Genomic DNA, 20,883 nt, shown 5'->3' with positions numbered 1-20,883 from the left:
CCAGTGATGTTCAGCTAACTCCACCATGATGTCATGAATGGATGGGAAAAACTGGAGAAGCAGCAGAAGTCAGAGAATACTGACTTTAACTCTGTTAAAAGGATCAGAAACCTGGACGAGATATGAGGTATTGAGCTTTTTTATAGGTTGAGAAGATCAGTTCATGAATCAATAGTAACTATTTACTCAAGTGAATAACTGAGAGCAAGTCTAAAAACTGCCACAGACTTGTCTTTGTGCAGTGTGAAGTCACGGCGTGGCCTCAATCCTGAGCTGCTGATGTGTTGATTTAATTTGTTGGGGTCTAAGATGAGTTGGATTTGAATGAGAAACACTGATGTGTGTTCAGTTTGAGTTTGAGGAGTTCAGAGCATCGTTTACTACTAAACTAGAAGCCTCATAACTGACACGAGACATGAATAAATGACAGTGATGAGTAGCAGACATGCAAAATCAGAGAGGATGAGAGTGAAGATGAACTTACTTATTCCCAAAGCATCTCTACATCTACGACAACGAGGATCCCAACTCTGAACATGTGACGACAAAACCATAAACACACTACAAATTATTGTGTTCACTAAATAAATATGAACTTCTCAACATTTACACGACACAGTGACGACGCCACACGACAAATTACAGCAGAGCTCATGGGTGAGACACCAGGAACATCACCGGGGACTTTAAATGAGCAGGACATCTAATGAAAATCCCAAAACGCGTGTTCTACATTTACTAAAAATAGAAAAGTTCTGTCGCCTTTGAAATTAATTGTCAGGAGGGTTTTAACAATATGCTCTCAAAATAAAAACACCACGAAGAGGCTTTATTGTGTTTGGGGTAAATGCAAAGCGCGCAGAGGAAGACAAGGGCGAGCGGTGATCTGCTGTGAAGGGGAATTTGTGTCTTCACGCTGGAGACGTGCTCGTAAACGGGACCTGACACACGTGGAGGCGCTGACTTCGCTCCGGGTCCGACTCTGCGGCGCTGCCGCAGGAAACGTTCTGCTCCGTCAACGCACACGTTCCCCCTGCGCTGACAGGACCTTGGTGAGTTTAGCTAAATCAGAGGCAGCGCCAGAGGACGAGTGAAGAAAAGGGAAGTTCTGATCCAGTGCCAGGAAAAGAAGCTGAACCCAAAGGTCTGCAGAGGAATCCTCCAAGGCCACAGAAACGCCTGAGTCCAGGTGTGCAGACAACGAGAATCTGACTCCAGAGGACCACGGTGGATACTTCATGTATTTGTAGTATATGGTTTTTCAAGAGCTCTTCAGGAAATCTTGCTTATTTGCAGCTTTGGCTTCTGACTCTTTCAGCATCGTTAAAGTCTTTCTCTGTGTTGATTGCTGCTGGAGACAACTGCTGCAGCCTGACTCCAAAAATAACATATATATAATACATATAGATACATTTTTTCCTTAGGCTGCTCCTCAGCAGAAGCCAAACTGAAGCGCTTCCAGAGTTCCGCCATCAAACTCTGGGCAACGCTCCAAAGTCTTGATGATTTAGGATAATGGCCGATCTGAAGACATGTACTAAGTTTTAAAGCGAAAATTTAATGCAAGAAGGTAATTAATGGAAGAGGAGACGATACGGGGGTGAGTAAAACAGCACTTGGTGGATGTTGGGTTGGAAGCTACACACCTCATCTCAAGCTGAATCAGCAAATCAAGAAGACAAAGTGAAGAGAGTCCTTTTCCCTTGGATTCACTCTTCATGTGAAAATGAAAACCAAGTTAAATGATGCTCACAGGAGGAGAATGAGCACATGGTGGATGCAGGCGTAGCTCAGACAAACGTGAACCCTGTCACCAAAGGCCTCGTGGAGCAAACACATTTAGGTGCTGCACCTTTTGTTTCACACAACACAAATAAAGAGCTGTAACATCTGCACAGTCACATCTGGAGCAAGAAACACAGCTCTCCCTTTTCAGCATCTCACCGTGAACCGAGACTTTGTCCTCAAGAGTCCTCTGGAGAAACTTTCCCACTGTAATTCCCTCAGAGCGATAAAGTAACAGTCATTACGCCTTTGTGCTGGATGGCAATTTGTGTTTTCAGCCAGCTGGAGTCGTGTGATTTGTGTTGTGCCGCGTCCAACTAAGCAAACCATCTGCACCTCGATGCCGTTTCCCTTCAGTCAGTCACTCCCCGCTCGCTAACAACGCGGCCGCCTCAAAGAGCCTCGCAGGGTGGTTTGTTTTGCTCCTTTCATGAGGATATAACATGAAAATGTTGCACATGAAATATTCGCAGGCTTTGTTTCTGAGGCTGCTGTGCAACGGCACCACCCGTCCCAACAGAAGCCCAGCTTCTTCAATTAGACGTCTCTGTTGTGCAGTTGAACACAAGCCCTGTGGGTTTGATCAGTGGCTGAACTTTGACCTTGAGCCTCGTAGCAGCCTGGCTTTGGTTCATGAGGTCGGGTTTTGGGCTTTGGCCCACACTCAACCCTTCACTGTAACATGACTCAGCGGATCGGGCTGCTACAGTAGCTAGCCCGCTGAGCTAACTAGCGCTCACAGCAGGCTAGCGCTGGTTTCCTGCTTCCTCGTCCTAATGGCTCCTCCACTCAACGGCAACAACAGCTTCAGCTCCTGTGGGGTCAGTCGCTCATTTAAACACTACTGGCTGCGCTTTGTGGCTGGAGTCATCGCCCTGAAGTGACCGCGGCCTTTAGAGCGTGAGGGAAGTTCACCGACACGTTTCCCTTCAGGTCAGACTGAGAATTCTTTATGTGAGATGTGACGAGAGGAGCATTTTTAAAGGCACACATTTAAAACTGAGCCTTAATCTAAATGAAATCTGCTTCACCTTGAAGTTGGACAGATAGCAAAACCTTGGAGAACTATGGCTTAAATACGCTTCTGTATCAGATAATGTAATAATTCTGTCAAAGCCAATGACTGCTGGACAAATACATGCAGATTAGAAGTTGTGCGACCTGCGCCTTTTGGATTGTCTCAAAGCCGCCGACTAAAGGTGAACTTTTAAAGTCCGTTCTGTGAGAATAGAGCAAAGCCTCGCTCACATGTTGGCTCAGCAAACAAAGATTTTATTGAACGGCCTCACCTCACGAGAGCAGCCAGTGATATTACAAACTAGAAATGTCAACAGTTGAGTCCCCGGGGCCCCGTCCGTGTTCAAACTGTAGCCATCAATTACACAACTGCTGACTGGGATCAATATTCATTCCTTGACTCCACTGTCTCAGATAATGAGGAGCATTTTTTCAGATCAGATGTCAGCTATCAAATCAGTTCTGGGAGATCCCAGATATTTAACTGTATAGGATTATTATTACTGTAGATGAACACACTCATCGTATTAGAGTTCATCTTGCACATAAACGAACATGAGCTATTTTACTATTTCATCACTATTTAGTTCCAGAAATATTTCAACTGTTTTAAAAAAGATCTAAAAATTGCGAATAAATGGCGGAAATAACTGTGGCTCTAACTCAGCGTTACCTGTTTTAATGATATCTTGAAGAACGTGGGGATATTTGAAATGAGGCCTTTCCCCGCTCCACTAAAGTTAATGTTCTCTTTTAGAAGAATGAAGATAGTGCAGAGTAATGATGGTTTTTAAGACCTGAAACGGGAATAAATTATATTCGACTTATGGGTATTTTTGGAAGACTGTCAGGTGCTTTCTCCCACATTCAGCTGCCAAGGGTTTAATGGCAGAGATAAATGTGGGATATTAATATAATCTGTATGCACATGGCTTTGTATAAATCCTAAATTACAAAATCTAAATCTGTTAATTTCATCAGTCTTCATCATAATGGGAAGCAGAAGGAATGAGCATCTCCTGCCCTGAAGCTGAGATGCTGCATATTAGCTCCAGAAACCAAATGAAACGTCTTTGAGTTCAACGTTTGAGATTAGATTCTTTAAATCAGATTTTTCCGAGCAGCGTCTTGTGCTTCAGACACTTGCTGCTCTGTATCGCAGCACGTGTCAACAACTGCCTGGAGAAAGCCTCCCGAGCCGCCTGGAGCATCACCTGCCTCAGGAGTCGCCATAGAAACGGCGCCGCAGTCTGCAGCCCCTCGCACTCCACTCTGCTCCATGAGCATAATGAAGATTTGAAGAGGTGGGCTGTGTTTGCGTGCGCGAGGGGGGATTTCTCTCCACTCGCTCCCGCGGGATTTAGATGAGATATCACAGCAGCGTCTTGTAGATGAGAGCGTGTTTTGCTCCGCTACCAATCACGCTCGTCAGGCGCGGCGCAATCACTTGAGAAACGCGCTTTTGCATGTTTGCGGCTGTTTGGAAAGAAATATTGTATATTGGTTAACTTCGATAATTTACAGCGACAGCATTGATGCAAACAGGAAGGTAAAAGCGCCCTGAAGCACAGTGAATGACGGCCTAAACAAGGGTTCTGACACATCCATGCAACAGTCTCATGCAGTTACAGTAGCCCATGATGCTGGCGTCAGCAGGGAGGCGGCACACGGCACACAGTCGGCCGCCGCCATCAGGACTCATGCGTTTTTACTAACTGCTCTGACGTCACATGGCATTTTCTGACTAATCTCAAGATCTCTCAATAACGTTTCGCTGTTGCACCAGAGAAAAAACACTGAACATCTGTGCCATGAAGGTGGAAATGAGCCCTTGATTAAACTTTCTGCTCAGCAGCGAGGGAGGACGTCAAAAGGCGGCCACGGCTAAAGAGGAAGGGAGACAAGGGGTCCATGTGGAGCACACACAGGGAGGTGAGTGCGTGTTAACGTGGGGCGGTGCATGGAGGGAAGGAGTGCATCCGTCTGTGTACCTTGGAGGCCAAAGTCTGAGGGGAAAGGCCTATAATGGCATGCGCTAGTGTGAGCTAGGCTGGATGGTTGCGTACTCGACAAGGTCCCCAGGGCCAGTGTGAGCAGAGCTTCGTGGGCCGGGAGACGAGGCCAAAGCTGCAGTATCCAGCTCCGCATACTGGACATCACAGTCCTTGTGGCCAGAGTTCTGGAGACAAGAGAGGCGAGAGGTGTGTGAGGAGTGAGGCAGCCAAAAATATGAGCGTGTGAGAAAGACAGAGAGAGAGAGGGAGACGTGACAGGAGTGGTGCCTGAAGACCTGGTGGCCGTCGGGACGATGACAGTGTGTGCGTAGCAGTGCAACGACGTGAAGTGATGAAACACAGATAAGTGAATGGAAGGAAAATCAGACAGAAGTTAATATTAAAACAGAAATACAACGTTAGAGATGGGGAATGGAAATAAAAAGTTAGAGATGGAGAAGGACTCACACTGTTTTCATGCACTTAATGACATTGGATTCTTTCTCTGCTAAAAACAGAACGTTAACTGTTGCATGTGAAACAAATATGTTCGTATTCAGTTCCAGTGATTTGTTGAAGAACCGCGGAGGACGATGGGGATGACAGCAGGATTCAAACAAACACGGCCAGTGGAACTAAACACACACACACACACACACACACACACACACACACACACACACACACACACACACACACACACACACACACACACACACACACACACACACACACACACAGGGATCGGTTTCCTGTAAAGCTTTGATTACGAAGAATGAATACACGTCCGTCACAAAGCTCAAATTGTGTGGACAGGAACTTGTGCGTCCTGATCCACTGAGGGAATCCACTGATTACGGCTGTAACCACACTGCGACACACACACACACACACACACACACACACACACACACACACACACACACACACACACACACACACACACACACACACACACACACACACACAAACACACACATACACGGAGGTATTTGCACAAGCTGAAGCCGCATTCACAGCGTTTAAAGCCGGGACATCATCGTGCATAGAAACGCAGACAAAGACCTTCATCCAAGCAGCATCACCACAAACACCACGTTTAGTGAATGATCGACTCGTTGACTCCGTCAGCAAATGACCTTAATGAGCTGATCAATACATGACAATCACTGCTCTCAGCTGTTTATCCCGCTCCAAAAATAAGAGGCTGCTCATAACAGAAACCCAAAGGGACGGAGTCGATAATAATTTACAAAATGAAAAGACGAGAAGTGCAGCGAGAAACCTGATTTAGGACCAAGACTGGAGCGTTAACACAGGCGTGAATGACAAGCCAGGATAACATGACGTGAAAACAGTGCTTTCCTTTGTCCTCTTCCCCTTAGAGGTGATGGACACGTGTAATTCAGTCACAGAAACCACATTACTCCTGCAGTTTTGCATAAACTGAGCAAAAATGAATGTAAACGCTGGAATAAACCAAAACAAAACGTCTCTTTCAGCGCCGCCGAGGACAAATGGGGGTTTGTCAATATTTGTAGGTTTTAAATTACCAACAAACTGGAATTACATGCGAACGATGACAGGATTCAGCCGCTAATGGACAAATCTCACGTCTGGCTGTGAAGAACTCAAAAAGCCAGTTTCCAGCTGCGTGTGAACGCTGCACGACTCACTTCTTCTCACGGGGAAAAAAAACGACTGCGCCACAAAGTCGGTGATTGGATCCAATTGTGGAGCTTGTGCTTTTAGTCGCCTGCTTCTCCCGAGTTATGACATCAATCAAGCCAAAGAGATGCAGAGATGCAGCTATGGGTGGGATGCTGATAGGAAGCCCCCCCCCCCATGCGTCTGTGAACCTTATTTCCATGGCGGAATGGAACGCATGGAAATGAATGAAGCTTTTACAGGATTTCACGTTAATCATTTGAATCTACTGTGCGTCGGCGCATATTTCCCCACCGCTCACACTCTGCGCTCGCTGGATATTTAAATGTCTGGAATATTTGTCATGACCAGAGTGCAATCAGGGGGAAAATTACAGCCACACTGCATTCAGAATTGGGAGATAGTGTTTTGCCCCTGGAGAATCATCATTAGTAACACTCAGCGCTCAGCAGTCGCCGCATGTCTCGCACAAATAATGTTTTTAAAGCTCAGCGATACCCCATTCATCGTAAGAGCAACCCCAAACTTAGACTTAAGTGGAATGTTATTAGAGATAAGACAGAAATCTGAGGGAAACCTGCCCTCGGTGGCGGTGGATTATCCAAATTAAACATCTGGCTCCTCCGAGGATACAATTGAAGGCGATAAACGTAATATTCCTGAGAAATTGCGGAGAAAATGAAGTTTGAGTCGCGCGAGGAGGCGAGCGATAGGACTGAGGGAGCACCTGCGAGTTCGGTGGGAAAAGATGAGCCACTTGTGACGCGGTGGAGACGGAGCTGCAGCGCGTCGGCGCTGCATGAATTCATATTAAACGCCGTTCAAGACAAACACCCGCCATGAGCTGCTTGTTGCATTCATCATCCAGAGGAACAGCCCGCGTTCACGGCTGAGGCTCTTATACCATAACATGGTACGTTTGTTCTTATTATGTTCTATGTTCAACATTCATAATAAGCAGCAGTGAAATAAGCCAGACGGTGACAGAGGCACTGAGCTCATATGAATCATACTTTATTATAGATGGACAACTGCTCCTTCAGACAAACTGAGACTCTGCGTGCAGTGTTTTAATGGTGCTTTGACAGCTGTTCATCCATCCAGCAAACATCTGCATTCACACACAGCCGACAGTGAGAATCCAAACGCCTGGACTCATGACGTCACTTCCTTTGTTTTGCTGTCAGAGCGCGGAGCTTTGTTCTGTTCATCCCACTAACTGCTGTAGCTACTGCATAACTTGCGCTGAGGCCGCGGTGAAACCCATTCTATCTGCGCTGCTGCTGACGCTAAGGACGACGCTGCGCTTTTAGCTTGTAGTTCGTTTTCAGTCTGAGTGCGGTGGGTTCGCTCTGATTCTCTAGCGAGCGTTTCTGGCAGCAGACGACGGTGGAGTAACATGTCGGCAGCGCGTTGAGGGGCAGGACTGGACCTGTTGGTTCTGCCAGTGTTCTCTGCATTCACGTGGCTTCACGTTACTAATGTAAACACTCCGCTTTTAAGTTCTAAGATACTTTTAAATGTGTTATTTTGAAATGACAAATTGATCTAATTATTGCATTTGGCAGCAAAAGATTTCAACAGACTGCGGTGGAGCCGCACTCGGTGGCGGCAGCAGATGCTAGAATCCAAATTAACACCCACATGATATTGTCATCAGTTTCTGCACATCATCTTTCTGCAGGTTGCACTTTGCCACCTCCACCAGCAGCAGATGTTTGTTTGGAGGCAGCGTGACACGCCGTGCCTTCATTAGCAGCCGCCGCCACGACGCTAAAGCCCGTTTAAAGCAGATCCTTCTCATTGTATGGCTGCTCACACGCACGCACACACACGCACTGTTCACACACACAAACTACCTTATTTCCTTAAGTCAAAGAACAGACAGCAGCCAAAGCCGGAGACGACAGTTCACACTCAGGGGCCAAACCTGCACACGGTCGCCATGCAAACACGCAAACACAGAAGCCATTACAGCAGATTAGAGGAGCTGGAGGTGGGGGGGGGGGGGGGGGGGGGGGGGGGGTCAGAGCGTGGACATTAGCCAGCCCAGGTTCAGATGGAAGGTGTGTGGCGCCGATGTAAATGATGAGATAAGGAGCTTAGGGAACGCAGCCAGTGGATTTATAGGTCAGCTTGTTAGAACGGCTCCACTTTCAGCAGCGCACGAGCAGCAACGCAGGCGGCCATGTTGGAGCTGCTCGCGAGCGCCCACGGCTCTGCGTCTAATTCCCCCATCACATGGGACGAAGGCGTCCCCGCCGGCCCCCACCGCGGACGCCCCCCCGGCGCCGAGGCGCCTCTGAACCCAGCGCACGGCACCACTACTCACCGGCTTATCAGTGAAGGGGGTCGACTCGGAGGGCGCCATGTCGTAATAAGGAGGCTGGAGAGGAAGCTTCTGCATCTCCTCCTCCTTGTCCAGATGAACCACCTACAGGAAACACCGAGAGCTCAGCAACAAGAACCACAGCGAGCTCCAGAGTTCCACCACCCAGCTCCTCCTGCAGCTTCACTGGTTGGAGGCCGCTCGTGGCGGCGAGCAGCGCAAACTGGGTCCGAAGTCGGCCAGAAAACGCAGTTTGACAGGAGTTTGAACTTTGGCTGCTCCGCTCCGAGTTATTTTGTCAAATTAATCGCCTCCGCATCACACAAAGGTATGATGCAAACTTGTGAAATAGACGAACAGAAAGGCTCAGAGTGGTGGGAAGCTGCGAGGAGGCAGCTGGACTGCGGAGCTGCTGGAGAACAAAAGTGCAGGGTTTCTGTTCCACGCGCGGGTGAAGCGCTGGCGAGGAGCTGTACATTCAGATTTGGATCAAAGCTTCGCTAACGTGTGCTGTGAGCTGTCGTGTCTGGAAAACAATGCAATGCACTGAAAACGTCTGAATTTGGACTCATCGCAACCGTAAAGCGGCTGCGTTGTTTAATAGACCTTGTGTGCGTGTTCACATTTAATTCACAACAATGCAAAATGAAGATGATGAGTTCATGACAAGTGGCCTTATTACGCTTTAAACCTTGGCAGCTGAGACGTATTTATTCTAAAACTCATTTTGAACGGAGGCTCCATCTCTTCATTATGTGCAGAATACCGGAGGCGGTGAGGAGGGGCTCCGGGCCCCTCTCTGGGCTCTTTCCAGCAGGTCACCGGTCTTACGCTTTCCCTCAGCGTGCTCCTAATTTATCTGTCAAACTCCGTGATAATCACAAGGCTAAGTTCGACGCCGCTGACAGCAAAGTGCCTTTTAAGGGGTTTTAAGGTGTGATATTCACAACAGGCTCCACGGTTGACATGGCATAGAGGAATTAATTAATTGTGTAATGACAAATGAACACTCGCAAAACATTCATTAAACATTTGCCAGACCTGCGCGCTGCATAATTAGAGACATAAAAGTGAGCGAAAGAACTCAAAGTTGTCCCGAGCAATAAATCCATCAACACGTTACAATTGAGATTCACATAATAGATTCAACACCTTTGTGCTTTGCAATTTGAAGGATTAAAAGTCGATCAAATGCTGTTTGATCCCCATTTTGCCGCAGTCAGAAATAGCGCGTGGTCGGCGTGAGCGCTTCCATTCATATTACATCAAAAGGCGGCGGGTTCGACGGCTGGGCGGTAGATGAGCTCCAGGCTTCCTGTGCGATTAGGAGGCGCGTGTTCAGCGAAGGCGACTCCTCGCCTGTCGTCTGTTTGGCTCAGAGTCCGTGAGTCCAGATGTTTGCGCCGCGGCCGCGTTGCCAGTTCTGCTCAGACAGAAGCGCCGCCAACGGCTCCAGGCCGGTTGGAAGTCACCTACATGCGCTACTGTACGATGGAGCGTTCTGCATCGGGTCTCACGGCCACAGCAGCATCACCAGAAAGAGGAAGCATCCTGGAAATCTGATTTAACACATGGACTTCTTCACAGGCGTTATTATTAGATTGTGACAATCGTAACCGTGTCATCGTAAATGTACTAGCAGCGTTAAACCCCCAAATATAGCCAACAATAAATAGAAGCGTGTTATTGTTTCAAGCTGCCCGGTGGCTTTACAGATGCTGATTATCTCAGTGTCATTTAAAGAGACAGCTTATCAAGATGATTGACAGGCGGGCAGGAGCTAGTTTAGCTGAAGGGAGGGAGGCGGGACTACAGACACCCCTGCCTGAGTCACGGATTAAAGCTGCACCGTGTGACCCGCGGTGCTGAGGGAATTACAGAAATAAACTCAAAGCGAGCCGAGAACCCGCCTCAGCCTGTTCACGCAACAGTCAACGCAGAGAAATGGCGACATGCATTCTCTACTAATGATGTCACGAGGCTGATGGGGTGGGGTCTTGTCGCCTGCGCTCGCTTTTGTTTCTCAGACGCGAGCGCAGCCTGGTTTAAAGACATCTGCAGCCGTAAAAGCCGGCACGTTACGTCCTGTAAAGCGTCTGTTACGGCCTCATCTTCGTGCTCATCCTCTGAGTCAGGCTGCTGGTTTGCTCAAGCACTCCTCTGCAGTGCTAGCGGGGAGCAGCGCACATTACTTTCACTTCTTCCCATTACGTCGCGCGCCCAAATGCCCAGGACTTTGACCTTGGAGCGATAAAGACGGTCATAAAGTTGGGTTTAAACTCTCGGCGGTGCTGATGACGCGGCCGCTCAGCGGTCGGAGGGATCTTCAATTATTCAGACTGTAATAATTCCCCGTCTCCACAATTTGGAACGGCCAATTATTCTGTGGGCCGGTCCTTGACAACACTACAACAAGGTCCTAGCGAAGCTGCTGCTGCCGCGCTCGCGTCCACCCACCTTTGATGTGCTTTAAGAAGCCACCGGGAAGGTGATGCAAAAGCAGGAAAATCCAGGTTGTTCTCCATGTAAATACGGCCTCTCATGCACACGTCACGGAGGCTCACGGTTCTGTTTGCACCGCATTCAAAGGGTCGAGGGAGGAGGTTGTGCCACAGGTTTGTGCTAAACGAGGAGCCGTAAACGCTCTCATCCACCACTGGTTGGTTTATTAGGAACCTGCTGTGGACCCTCCGGGTTCTAACGACTCCTGTTTATCAGACGTGATGGGATATTTGCATTGGCAGCGACTCGGCTGCTTCTCACCCTCCAGTGAGAAAATCCGCAGATTCTCCTCACTAATCCACTCAGTGTTGACATTTCAGTTTGTCTGTGATTATTATTAAAACTGCTCATTCGACTTATTAAATCTGGCGTCTGGCTAAAAGACAAAACAAAACAAGCAGCTGTGACGCGGAGCTGCTCGAGGTGAGTGGCGCCACCTTCCTGTGAAGCAAAGATCCGCTTCACTTCTCAATAAGTTTGGACCGGAGTCGTGGACATTAAAGTTTGCTAACGACAGAGGCTGCGGAGGACGGACCACCTGTAAGAGGAGTCAAGCGTTACCTGGATATCGTCAGATGTCAAGTGTCCCTTCATGTCGCTGTTCTTCTTTTTTGGTGGGGGAGGGGCCGGTTTGTGGGCGGGCGGGAGGTCAGTCCTGTTAAGAAAGTGAAAAGATAACATGACACTCAGCACAGTGAGGGATGGCCGCTCTTTATGTCCCTCACCTTCTACAGCACTCTATAATGAGAAGTCCTGCCTGCACTTGCCTTTTTCACTCTTTCCTTGGATTTTGATAGATCTGGTGTTGGTGGCTTTGTTGCGGCGGCAGCCATTCCCCCTGCCCTTTCAAAGGCTCTCGCTGGAGAGAGACTGTGCTAATGAGAGTGGGCTGTAATTGGACACTGAGGTGAGGGGATGGGGATGGAGGGGGTATAGGGGGCAGGGAGAAGGGCATGTGAGTCAAGTCCTCAGGGTGGATGGACCCTCATCGAGCCACGTGGACAAACACTGCCTCTGTTTGTTTGACATCCTGAGCTGTGACTCAGAGCGCTCAGCAGGGAGCCTGCGCCTGCCCTCCACCGCTCCCTAGAGCCCTGCTAGCATGGAGTCCCACGGCCCCCGCCCCACCCCTCTGTTGACACACCTGGGGACGAACAAAGCCGAGCGGGACGCCTCCCTTCATTTGTCCGCCGCCATTAGCAGAACAACAAGAGCCATTTTCTCTAAATCTGCGCTGGTGTTTTCACTGGAGATAAAGGCGGCGCCGGCACACAGTCGCTGATATGATAATAAAACGGAAAATTAAATTGTGAACAGGAAAGACAGCAGTAATTGAAAGCTTGATGTTGAAATAGTCTGATGTGCATCCGGATAATTATTTCAGACACGAAGGCTGAGGGGTTGTTGCTACGGAATCCTCAGACGCGCGGGTAGATGTCATCCGCCGTATTCTGACATGATATCAGCCGTGATCAAAGATAATGAAGTGTTGCACAGACACTGAGCTGTGTACCTACATGCATTATCTCCAGCTTCCCCCGACTCGCATTCGCACTGGTTCACATCCTTATTGAATAACATGACCTTTCCGCAAGGCCAAGCCGGCGTTTTAATGTGCAGAAAATCCGTGCATGAGTGCACCTCTTAACTCTTTCTTTCACGCTCGTTATTTCCAGTCCGTATCACCTTGTCTGCAGACGAGGGAGCCGTGCCGCCGCCGGGCCAGCGCCGAGGCAGCGCCGAGGCAGCGATCCTGTGCCGTGGCAGCGATCCTGCCCCACGGAGGCAGCGATCCTGCCCCACGGAGGCAGCGATCCTGCCCCACGGAGGCAGCGATCCTGCCCCACGGAGGCAGCGATCCTGTGCCGTGGCAGCGATCCTGCCCCACGGAGGCAGCGATCCTGCCCCACGGAGGCAGCGATCCTGCCCCACGGAGGCAGCGATCCTGCCCCACGGAGGCAGCGATCCTGCCCCACGGAGGCAGCGATCCTGCGCCACCGCGGCGCCGGCGTCCATCTTCTCAGACGGATCATTAGCGTGTGCGTGATGGCGCAGGTACGGCGGCGTGCTCATTATGGAGCATTGTCATCCTCCCCCGTGATTGACTGGGCCCCGATACAGGTGAGAACTCGCGACAGGCGACAAGATCATTTGCTTTCAGGAAATTTATGAGACAAAATGTAATTTTCAGCCTCCGTCCGCCGCGTGCATACGCTCAGACACAAAGTCGTGACTTCAATTTGCTGAGGCGTGAGGCTAATGACCACCTCGTCCACTGACGTAATTGCCATTTCATCAAAATTAAAAGGTGTCGGCCGGACATTTTATACCAAATCGATTGCGTTCGGAGGATGATGGATCTGTTGCACGGCCTGATGTATTTTTTCAGATCCAGCCATGTTTGTTTGTGTTTCAGCATCTGCATTCAGCTCCTGTGGTGCCTTTAAACCTACATTTGATCCCAGGAGACTCCCAGTTATTGCATTTCATTGCGGCTCCGTTCAAACAGGTTGTGTTGCGCCCGTACGCAGACGGGCTTTATTAACGGTGGGCAGACGTGAAGGAAGTCTCTCCCACAGCCGCCCCCGTCTCCTTGTCAAAGCTCCCTCACTTGATTGAACTCAGCTGCATTTGTAATCACATTACGCACGCGCCGGCCTCGGAGGACGCGTGTGTGTCGACTGTCACTGCTCGTTGACACAACAGTGAGAAAACAGAGCAAAAAGCAGCGTGGGTATTTGATGAAGCGGCGGAGAGCACAAACATACAGTACAGCTGTGTGCTCAGGTACGTCTGAGCAAAGACAAACATACAGTCTGTGTGCTCAGCTCCATCCATCCACCGACGAACGCCCTGGAATCATCGTCTCTGAATGTGACGGCAGCAGACGAGGCAGGAGGTTTAGGGACATTAAAGACAGCCACCGATGTTTAAAGCAGCTGTCAATTCCCCTTAATTTGTTCTTAATAGACCTTTTAATGTTTGCTGTTATTCTAATGACATTTATGCGTCTGTAGTTTAGCCGCCGGGCTACACTCAGTAGAACCTACACTTCACAAATCAGCTGTATTGGAAAAGTAAAAGTATTAATAGTCTGAGTCATTATGAGAAGCTGTTGACAGACGTCTAGTTTGTCGATGCTCGTTGCTTCACAGCTGATTTCACCAACGAGCTCCTGCTAAATTATTAAACGACCCTTTTTCCACACGTACAGTAAACCTTGCTTCCAAACTAAAACTCCAGCTTTTGATCTGAAATATATATTTATTTATTGTTTATTCTTGCTTCTTGATTAATTTATGCGTCCTTTCTCCCCGCGTGTAATTTCTGAGCGACCGACTGTGGAGATGTAACCTTTTTACAGGCCAAACCTGCCTGTAGGAAAAAAAACGTGACAGTGAGAGTATGTGTTGGCAGCTGGTGTGACATGAAACATTTATTAAGGCCGCGTTCTGCTATACGTGCGCTGGATGCTGCGTAAATATTCAGCACATCACATCTGATATTGTGCGTTTTCTTCCCGGGGCGCTACAACCTCGGCAGTCCCGCCGTTCGTGCCAACTATTAGCTCCAGACGTGACGATGCCGCTACGGGCCGGACCGGACCGGGCCGGGCCGGACCCCCCGCTGTGCGTCCACGCACGCACTTCCTCAGAGCTGCGTGCGCTGCAGGTTGCACGCGAGGACGCCGACGCTAATGAAAGCTGACAAGCACCACACGCCTGTGGGAGCGGCGCACGCTGGGCAGGGAACCATGAGCTGCACTCAGGGTTTCACCCGCTCCTGCTCACACATCCACCTCGAAGACCCCTCTCCTCCTCGCTCTGCTGGCTACAAAAGGCTCAGGGCAGCTTAAGGGGAGATTTAAGGGGGATAGTGGGGAGAAAACATAACTAATCCTTAAACTGAGAAGAGTAATCTGTGAGGGAAGATTTACAGCAAAGGAAATGACTTTAACAATGCGCTATCAAAACGTGACCTTTCTATTAGAAACGTCCAGGCGTTTTTTGGCGCTGCAGGTAATCAGACCCCCCCCCCCCCAGTGTGACTGCAGCCACACTCGCTTCCTGTTGGAGAGGGAGAAGTGTCGCATTCCCAGAAGTGCTGGGATTAAGCAGCCGCCTCGTGGCCACGACTGTGCTGCTGGAAAACAATGTGAAGTGTTTGAGCTGATCCTTGGTGCTCTCATTGATTTCTGTTGATCACAATCTTATTTGGCAATTTAAATGCTAATGATACTTTTAATTGCAAGACGGGATAAATGTGATTTGATCTTTAGGAGGCAATTACTTTCATGCTTTGCCTCACTCTGAGCTTTTCAATAGGCGGACAACAATTACGCTGCACAGCTTAGGTTTTATTCTTCTTCTACTCACTTTTCTCACAAGAAGTGAAAGAACAAAACAAATACGACAGAATGACTTCTCTTTTTGTTCTTTGACAAGTTTATCAAAAACTATTTCTGTTATTGGAGCGACTTTTCGCTGAACAAAACATTTAACTTTACAATTAGACACACACACACACGGCCAGGCTTCATCATCATCATCATCATCATCATCATCATCATCATCATCATCATCATCATCATCATCATCATCATCATCATCATCATCATCATCACAGTAACAGGGGTCCATATAGACAGTATGTGGAACATTCTGCACAGACATCAAGCACCAGTTTCGACAACAACAACAGAATGAGGAAACAGTCCGTGAGGATTTAAAAGCTACTTTGGTCACAGCTGGAGGCGAGAGAGAAGACGTCCAACAATGAGATCTCGTTTATTACAGCAAAGCGCTGGTGAGCGGTTCATAACGTGCCTCCACAAATCATCCTTCAGGTTGTGTTGCTCAACAGACACACAAGCTGCCACCGCTTTGTCACTTTGAGTCTGTAATTTCAAGTGTCCTTAGAAATCACGCCGGGGCTATTTGTCAGTCCTGAACCCATTTCAGTCCCCACGACGGAGGATGTGCACCCACTGGAGGAGGAGCACAGTCCATGGAGTCCCACGACACCGACATCCAGCCCATAACTCAGCGGCCCTCACATTCTGCATGTGATTCCTTCTCAGACATTGTCATAAACGCGGCATCAGAGTGATGTATGCGAGCGGGCGCGTGGACGGAGCGCGAGTGCGGATTCGCCCGTCGTACATCAGGCTCCGGCAAAAGGCAGCGGATGAACGCGTCGATCGGACGACGTCGCCGTTGACAATGCCCATCTATTCCCATAATCAGTTGACTGTTGTGCCAGAGCAGCCTCTAAAGGGCCAGTGATTTATTAGGATTGACCAATTTGGAGTCACATCATGTGCCGCTTTGTGAGGGCAAACAGAGGCGTGACTGGCGGTGCAGCCAGGCATGTTATCAAATGCCCCGGCTTGATTAACGGCTCATCAACATGCAGAATTAAACAGTCTGGCTAAATGCTTCACCTCCGCCCTGACAACACTCGAAAGTACAAATCTCCTGCTCTGGTGTTTCAGGGAAACAAGCCGCTCACGTTGAGCTGCAACTCGCCCGTTCTCACATATTCACACATTTCATACGGAGGAAACAGTTTCTTCATAAGACACCGGACAAACAGGACGACAGAGATCAATATTCAACCAAAGCGGAGTCACATTTCACCACATTGAGCAGCACATGCCGAGCTACAGGTGGGAGACGACGGCTACACAGCACGGACACCAGCACAACGCTTGTCATGCAGACGTGACGACAACCATGCACACAAAGGGGCAGAAGGGCACGAGGAGCATGTGGCCTGTTGGCGCCGTGAGCGCCATGGAAACGAGGGCTTTCCCTCGGATCCACGCTTTGACACAGCATCTTCTGACGCTCCTCGTACGATAAACGCGGAGCGGAGCCGGATGTTTTATCTCTGCTTTAAACAAAGTTTGATTGATCTGATTTCCATTTAGCTTGAATGTCTGCCGTAGTTCATCAAACTGCATCTCCATCGTGCGATGGAGCTGGAGTTTTTTCACGCACCAAAATGGGGGAAGTTACAGTTCTCGACTCCAATGGTTGAGTGCTATTAAAAACATGGGTTTGTTTCAGGTGGGAAGGTGTTTTGTTGGGGAACGCGTGGCTCATAACGGTGTGCTCAAGTATGTGACTTGCAGGCCACCATTACATGCAGGCAACAGAATGGAGGTTCCGGGAGGACAGGGGTCGGGGTACGGACGGGGGTCAGGTGCCTCTACTTTCCTTGTGGGGGACTCTGGCTTCTCTGGAGCCTGTGTCACACAACTATCAGCAACAGCAGCAACAGCAATGCTGAGGGAGGGGAGTGGGAGACAGAGAGCAGTTATTTTGGCATGAGAGCGAAAGAGAGAGACAGATTAACAGGGAGGGAGGAAGAGGCAGAAAGCAATGGGAGAAGTGAGAGCCTGAGCGTCTCATTTGTCTTGAGAAGCGTTCCTGAGAGGTGGAGGCGCTGCGGTTCTTGGTCTCAGGGGGCTCGGCCGTGGACCTGCAGCCGGCGCCGGACCCGGTGACCGCGCGGCCTCAAACGTCCACTACGTTTACAGATTCTGGAGGGGGGGGGTCTAAAATAAGCATCGTAATCTCATCATGCCAGTTGATTAAAAGCTCATGTGTAAACTCAGCCAGAATGTGAGCCCCCCCCCCCGCTTGTTTTGGTCGTATTCCCAGGAAGGAAGGTGGCCAACCACAGCACAGCAGCACCGTTCCTGCGGGAATGCGCTTTACATCTCACACCCATTACAGCCAGGAGCATCATGGGAACCCTGGCGACCGCGGGGCCGTCTGCCGCCGCCAGGTGCTTCAGACAAACACAATTAGCTTCTTCCTCCTTCAGTTCTCGTTAAACCGACAGAGGAAAGTTCTGTCACCTTTCGGCCAAATGCTTGTTTAGCTTCCGTGTTTTACTCCCTCCTTCCTGCTTTGATGGAGGAGACGGGCAGCAGCGAACGCAGCTCAATGCGTTCAGCAACAGACTGCCCGGCTTCATTACACAGATGTGAAACGCTGAGTCGGTGTCGTTTTGGCAGCATTGTTGCATGTTCCTGAACGCATCATCAGATCTATGACCTGATTTCACTTCAAATGCACTCATTTGCATAATTACTCCTCCGTTCCTGGCTGCACGCTTAAGAGGCGCCTGAGAATCGGTTCCTGATGATAACGTGACAGAGGTGACGATTCCCCAAGAGAAGACGGAACATGTTCCTGCAATCAGTCCTGATTAAAACAATAGTCTTTTAATGGGGAATGGCTTCACTACAGCCACATTACAATCAAGAAAGCACTTAATCTGCCTTAATGACAATTATTAGATTCTGCTTGTTGTAATGAAGAAGAATAAAGTTACGGCTGAAAGTGTGGCTGCACTCAGATTACGTTTGATAGTGAGCTGCAGAGGAGGAGGCTCCAGATGAAGGAGCAGGAGGCCACGGCTTCACTGTGTGTTCTCCTGCCTCTGAACACATTAACTCCCACTAAAAGAAGCCTTTTGTTCTTCTCAAAGTGGTTTTCTCTCCTGGGCTGACACCTAATCTTCCCACCTGTCCAACATCCCCTGGCAGAGGCTCGTACTCACAGGTCGTTATCTGTCTCGGTGCGCGTCTTCTGCTGCCGCCGATGGACCATGAAGACGGTGACGGCCACGCCGACGATGAGCCCGATGGCCACGACGCCGCCCAGGATCCCGATGACGCCGCCCGGGGGACCCTGCGCCATGGGCTTCTCTGCAGACAAAGAGGGACACAGCAGCGTGAGCGTTTGACGGCGCCGGGGTCGATCGCAAAGGCCGAGGACAAAGGACTCGTCCAAATGACGAGCTGTTAGAGCAAACGAGGGGCTTTGAACACGCCGTTCTCAGCAAATCACAGGAATTCTGGACATGATGGCTCCAACGACTTCAACATAAAAGCAGACACACAGCAGCAGCAGAAGAGGAAAACAAGGCGCCATTCTGAAAGACTCTTTTCAAGCCTTCTGACACCATGTTTTGCTTCAGGCTTTCTGTCCCCAAACGCATCCAAACACTATTTTCAGAGACATATTGAAGGATGAGCCTGGTGTCCTGCCTGCGCTGGCACCGTGTGAATACCAAACTGCTGAGGTCACGAAGCAGCTGCTGGATTTCCAACGTGTGCTCCATCAGCTGCTCCAATCGCGCCTCCGTTGGCTCCGGATCCGCCGCGAACCCGAATGCACTCGCACGAGCGCGACGAGGCTATTATGCCTTAAACTGGCCGTCAGCAGGAGGCAAAAAAATGCAAAATACATCTCCAGCATCGCAGAAAGAAACCTGGGTTCAGTTCCCCGAGTAAAATGATTTAACTAATTCAAAACAGTGCTGAGTAAAGTTATTGTACAACTGTCAGCGCCTGCGTTATGAAGGAGACATGAAGGTCCAGGCGCGTGAACACGGACGCCTGCTGATCCTCCCCTGCTCCGTTCAATACGTCTCCCCGCTCTTAATAAAGCCAAGGCCATTAAACGCTGCGAGGCGCCGGTGGAGACTCAGATTCGCATCGATGCCACGTGTTTTTACGGGCTGCACTGGGCTGCAGTCGACTGAGAGACCGTTTTGGACGCGTCTTTTAAAGGCAGTTTCTGGAACCGTCTCTGGGTTAAAGAAGGGAACGTGTGATCAGCGCCAGAGTGAACGGGAGCCGCGAGAAGTACTGAAACACGAGCGCCTCGCGATGCCAGGACCGACGTGAGCTGTGTCTCCACATATGCTTTCAAATCACTTCCACTTTTTACATGGAGGTTTTCAGACCAATGAATCATCTGTTTGAATCATCCTTTTTTTCGATATGTGATTCTTGTTGCTGCAGATGAAGAGCTCAACGGCTGCAGGTCGCGCGTGAATTTCTCCCATCGTTTCCCGGCTGACGTCAGGCTTCGCTAAAACAGGCCAGTCGACGCTTTCCAGAGACAGAATGAACTTTTTGTCCTCCAGAGCAGGTGAGGCTGTGCTTTTTTTAAGTCACGGCCGCCGACCAATCGGAGGCTGTGAGTCTGCGAAGTGGCAAATTCTCACCGTCTTGCACAGGAAGCCTGTCTCCTGGCCTCATGATGTCTCCATTATTATCTGGCCGTCGCTCCTGGTAGCGGCAGGACGGGGTCTCGCTCCCGTGGGGCCCCTCGGCCACTCGCTTGATTCACCGCACATAATGACGGCTCCTCACCTCATAATGACCGGCGCACAATGGCAGCCGCGCTCCCGCCTCGTCCCCGGCACCGGCTACCAGTGACTGTGATTACACGTCAGTGATTATACATCACGTCCATCAGAGTGTCAAGTCGCATCACGCGTCGCCGCTGGTTTAATTTCCCGTCTTGTAGGACATAAAAGTCATCTGCACACCAAAGGGAAGCAAATAGGTTGTCTTGTAGCTACACACGCGTCCTGCTTCTGATGTATAGCATTAAAAAGGCTGAGGAGCAGCTTTGAAGCGCCCGTGTGAATGTGATCTCGCTGTAGCATGGCAACAGATAAGCCGGAGCTCCCACTGTTGTCTCATCGCACTACAGAGTGGAAGCCAGTGGGCTGAATTTCATGGGCCTAATGCAAATGCCAGACACAATAGTCTGTTGT

The 20,883-nt window shown here is 49.6% G+C and overlaps 1 protein-coding gene across 10 annotated transcripts in view; it reads right to left on the bottom strand.

Annotated features, from left to right (window-relative positions):
- nectin1b (nectin cell adhesion molecule 1b) overlaps positions 1 to 20,883 on the bottom strand; it is a 152,306-nt gene that overhangs the window by 3,446 nt on the left and 127,977 nt on the right. For 3 of the 10 annotated variants that reach the window (XM_055513803.1, XM_055513804.1, XM_055513802.1), the window contains 4 exons: positions 18,871 to 19,018; positions 17,519 to 17,585; positions 11,857 to 11,952; positions 8,797 to 8,898 (listed from right to left, as the gene is read on the bottom strand). In XM_055513803.1, the coding sequence (XP_055369778.1) occupies positions 8,797 to 8,898; positions 11,857 to 11,952; positions 17,519 to 17,585; positions 18,871 to 19,018 (413 nt within the window). Of the gene's footprint in view, positions 1 to 4,793; positions 4,982 to 8,796; positions 8,899 to 11,856; positions 11,953 to 17,518; positions 17,586 to 18,870; positions 19,019 to 20,883 lie in introns of all 10 variants that reach the window. The other 7 variants (XM_055513805.1, XM_055513806.1, XM_055513809.1 and 4 more) reach the window with 7 other exon arrangements.

This window comes from Betta splendens, chromosome 13 (genome assembly GCF_900634795.4).
Source record: "Betta splendens chromosome 13, fBetSpl5.4, whole genome shotgun sequence".
Classification (NCBI taxonomy): Eukaryota; Metazoa; Chordata; class Actinopteri; order Anabantiformes; family Osphronemidae; genus Betta; species Betta splendens.
The sequence above is the reverse complement of the archived record's forward strand: the minus strand, read 5'-3'. Positions and strand labels throughout refer to the sequence as shown.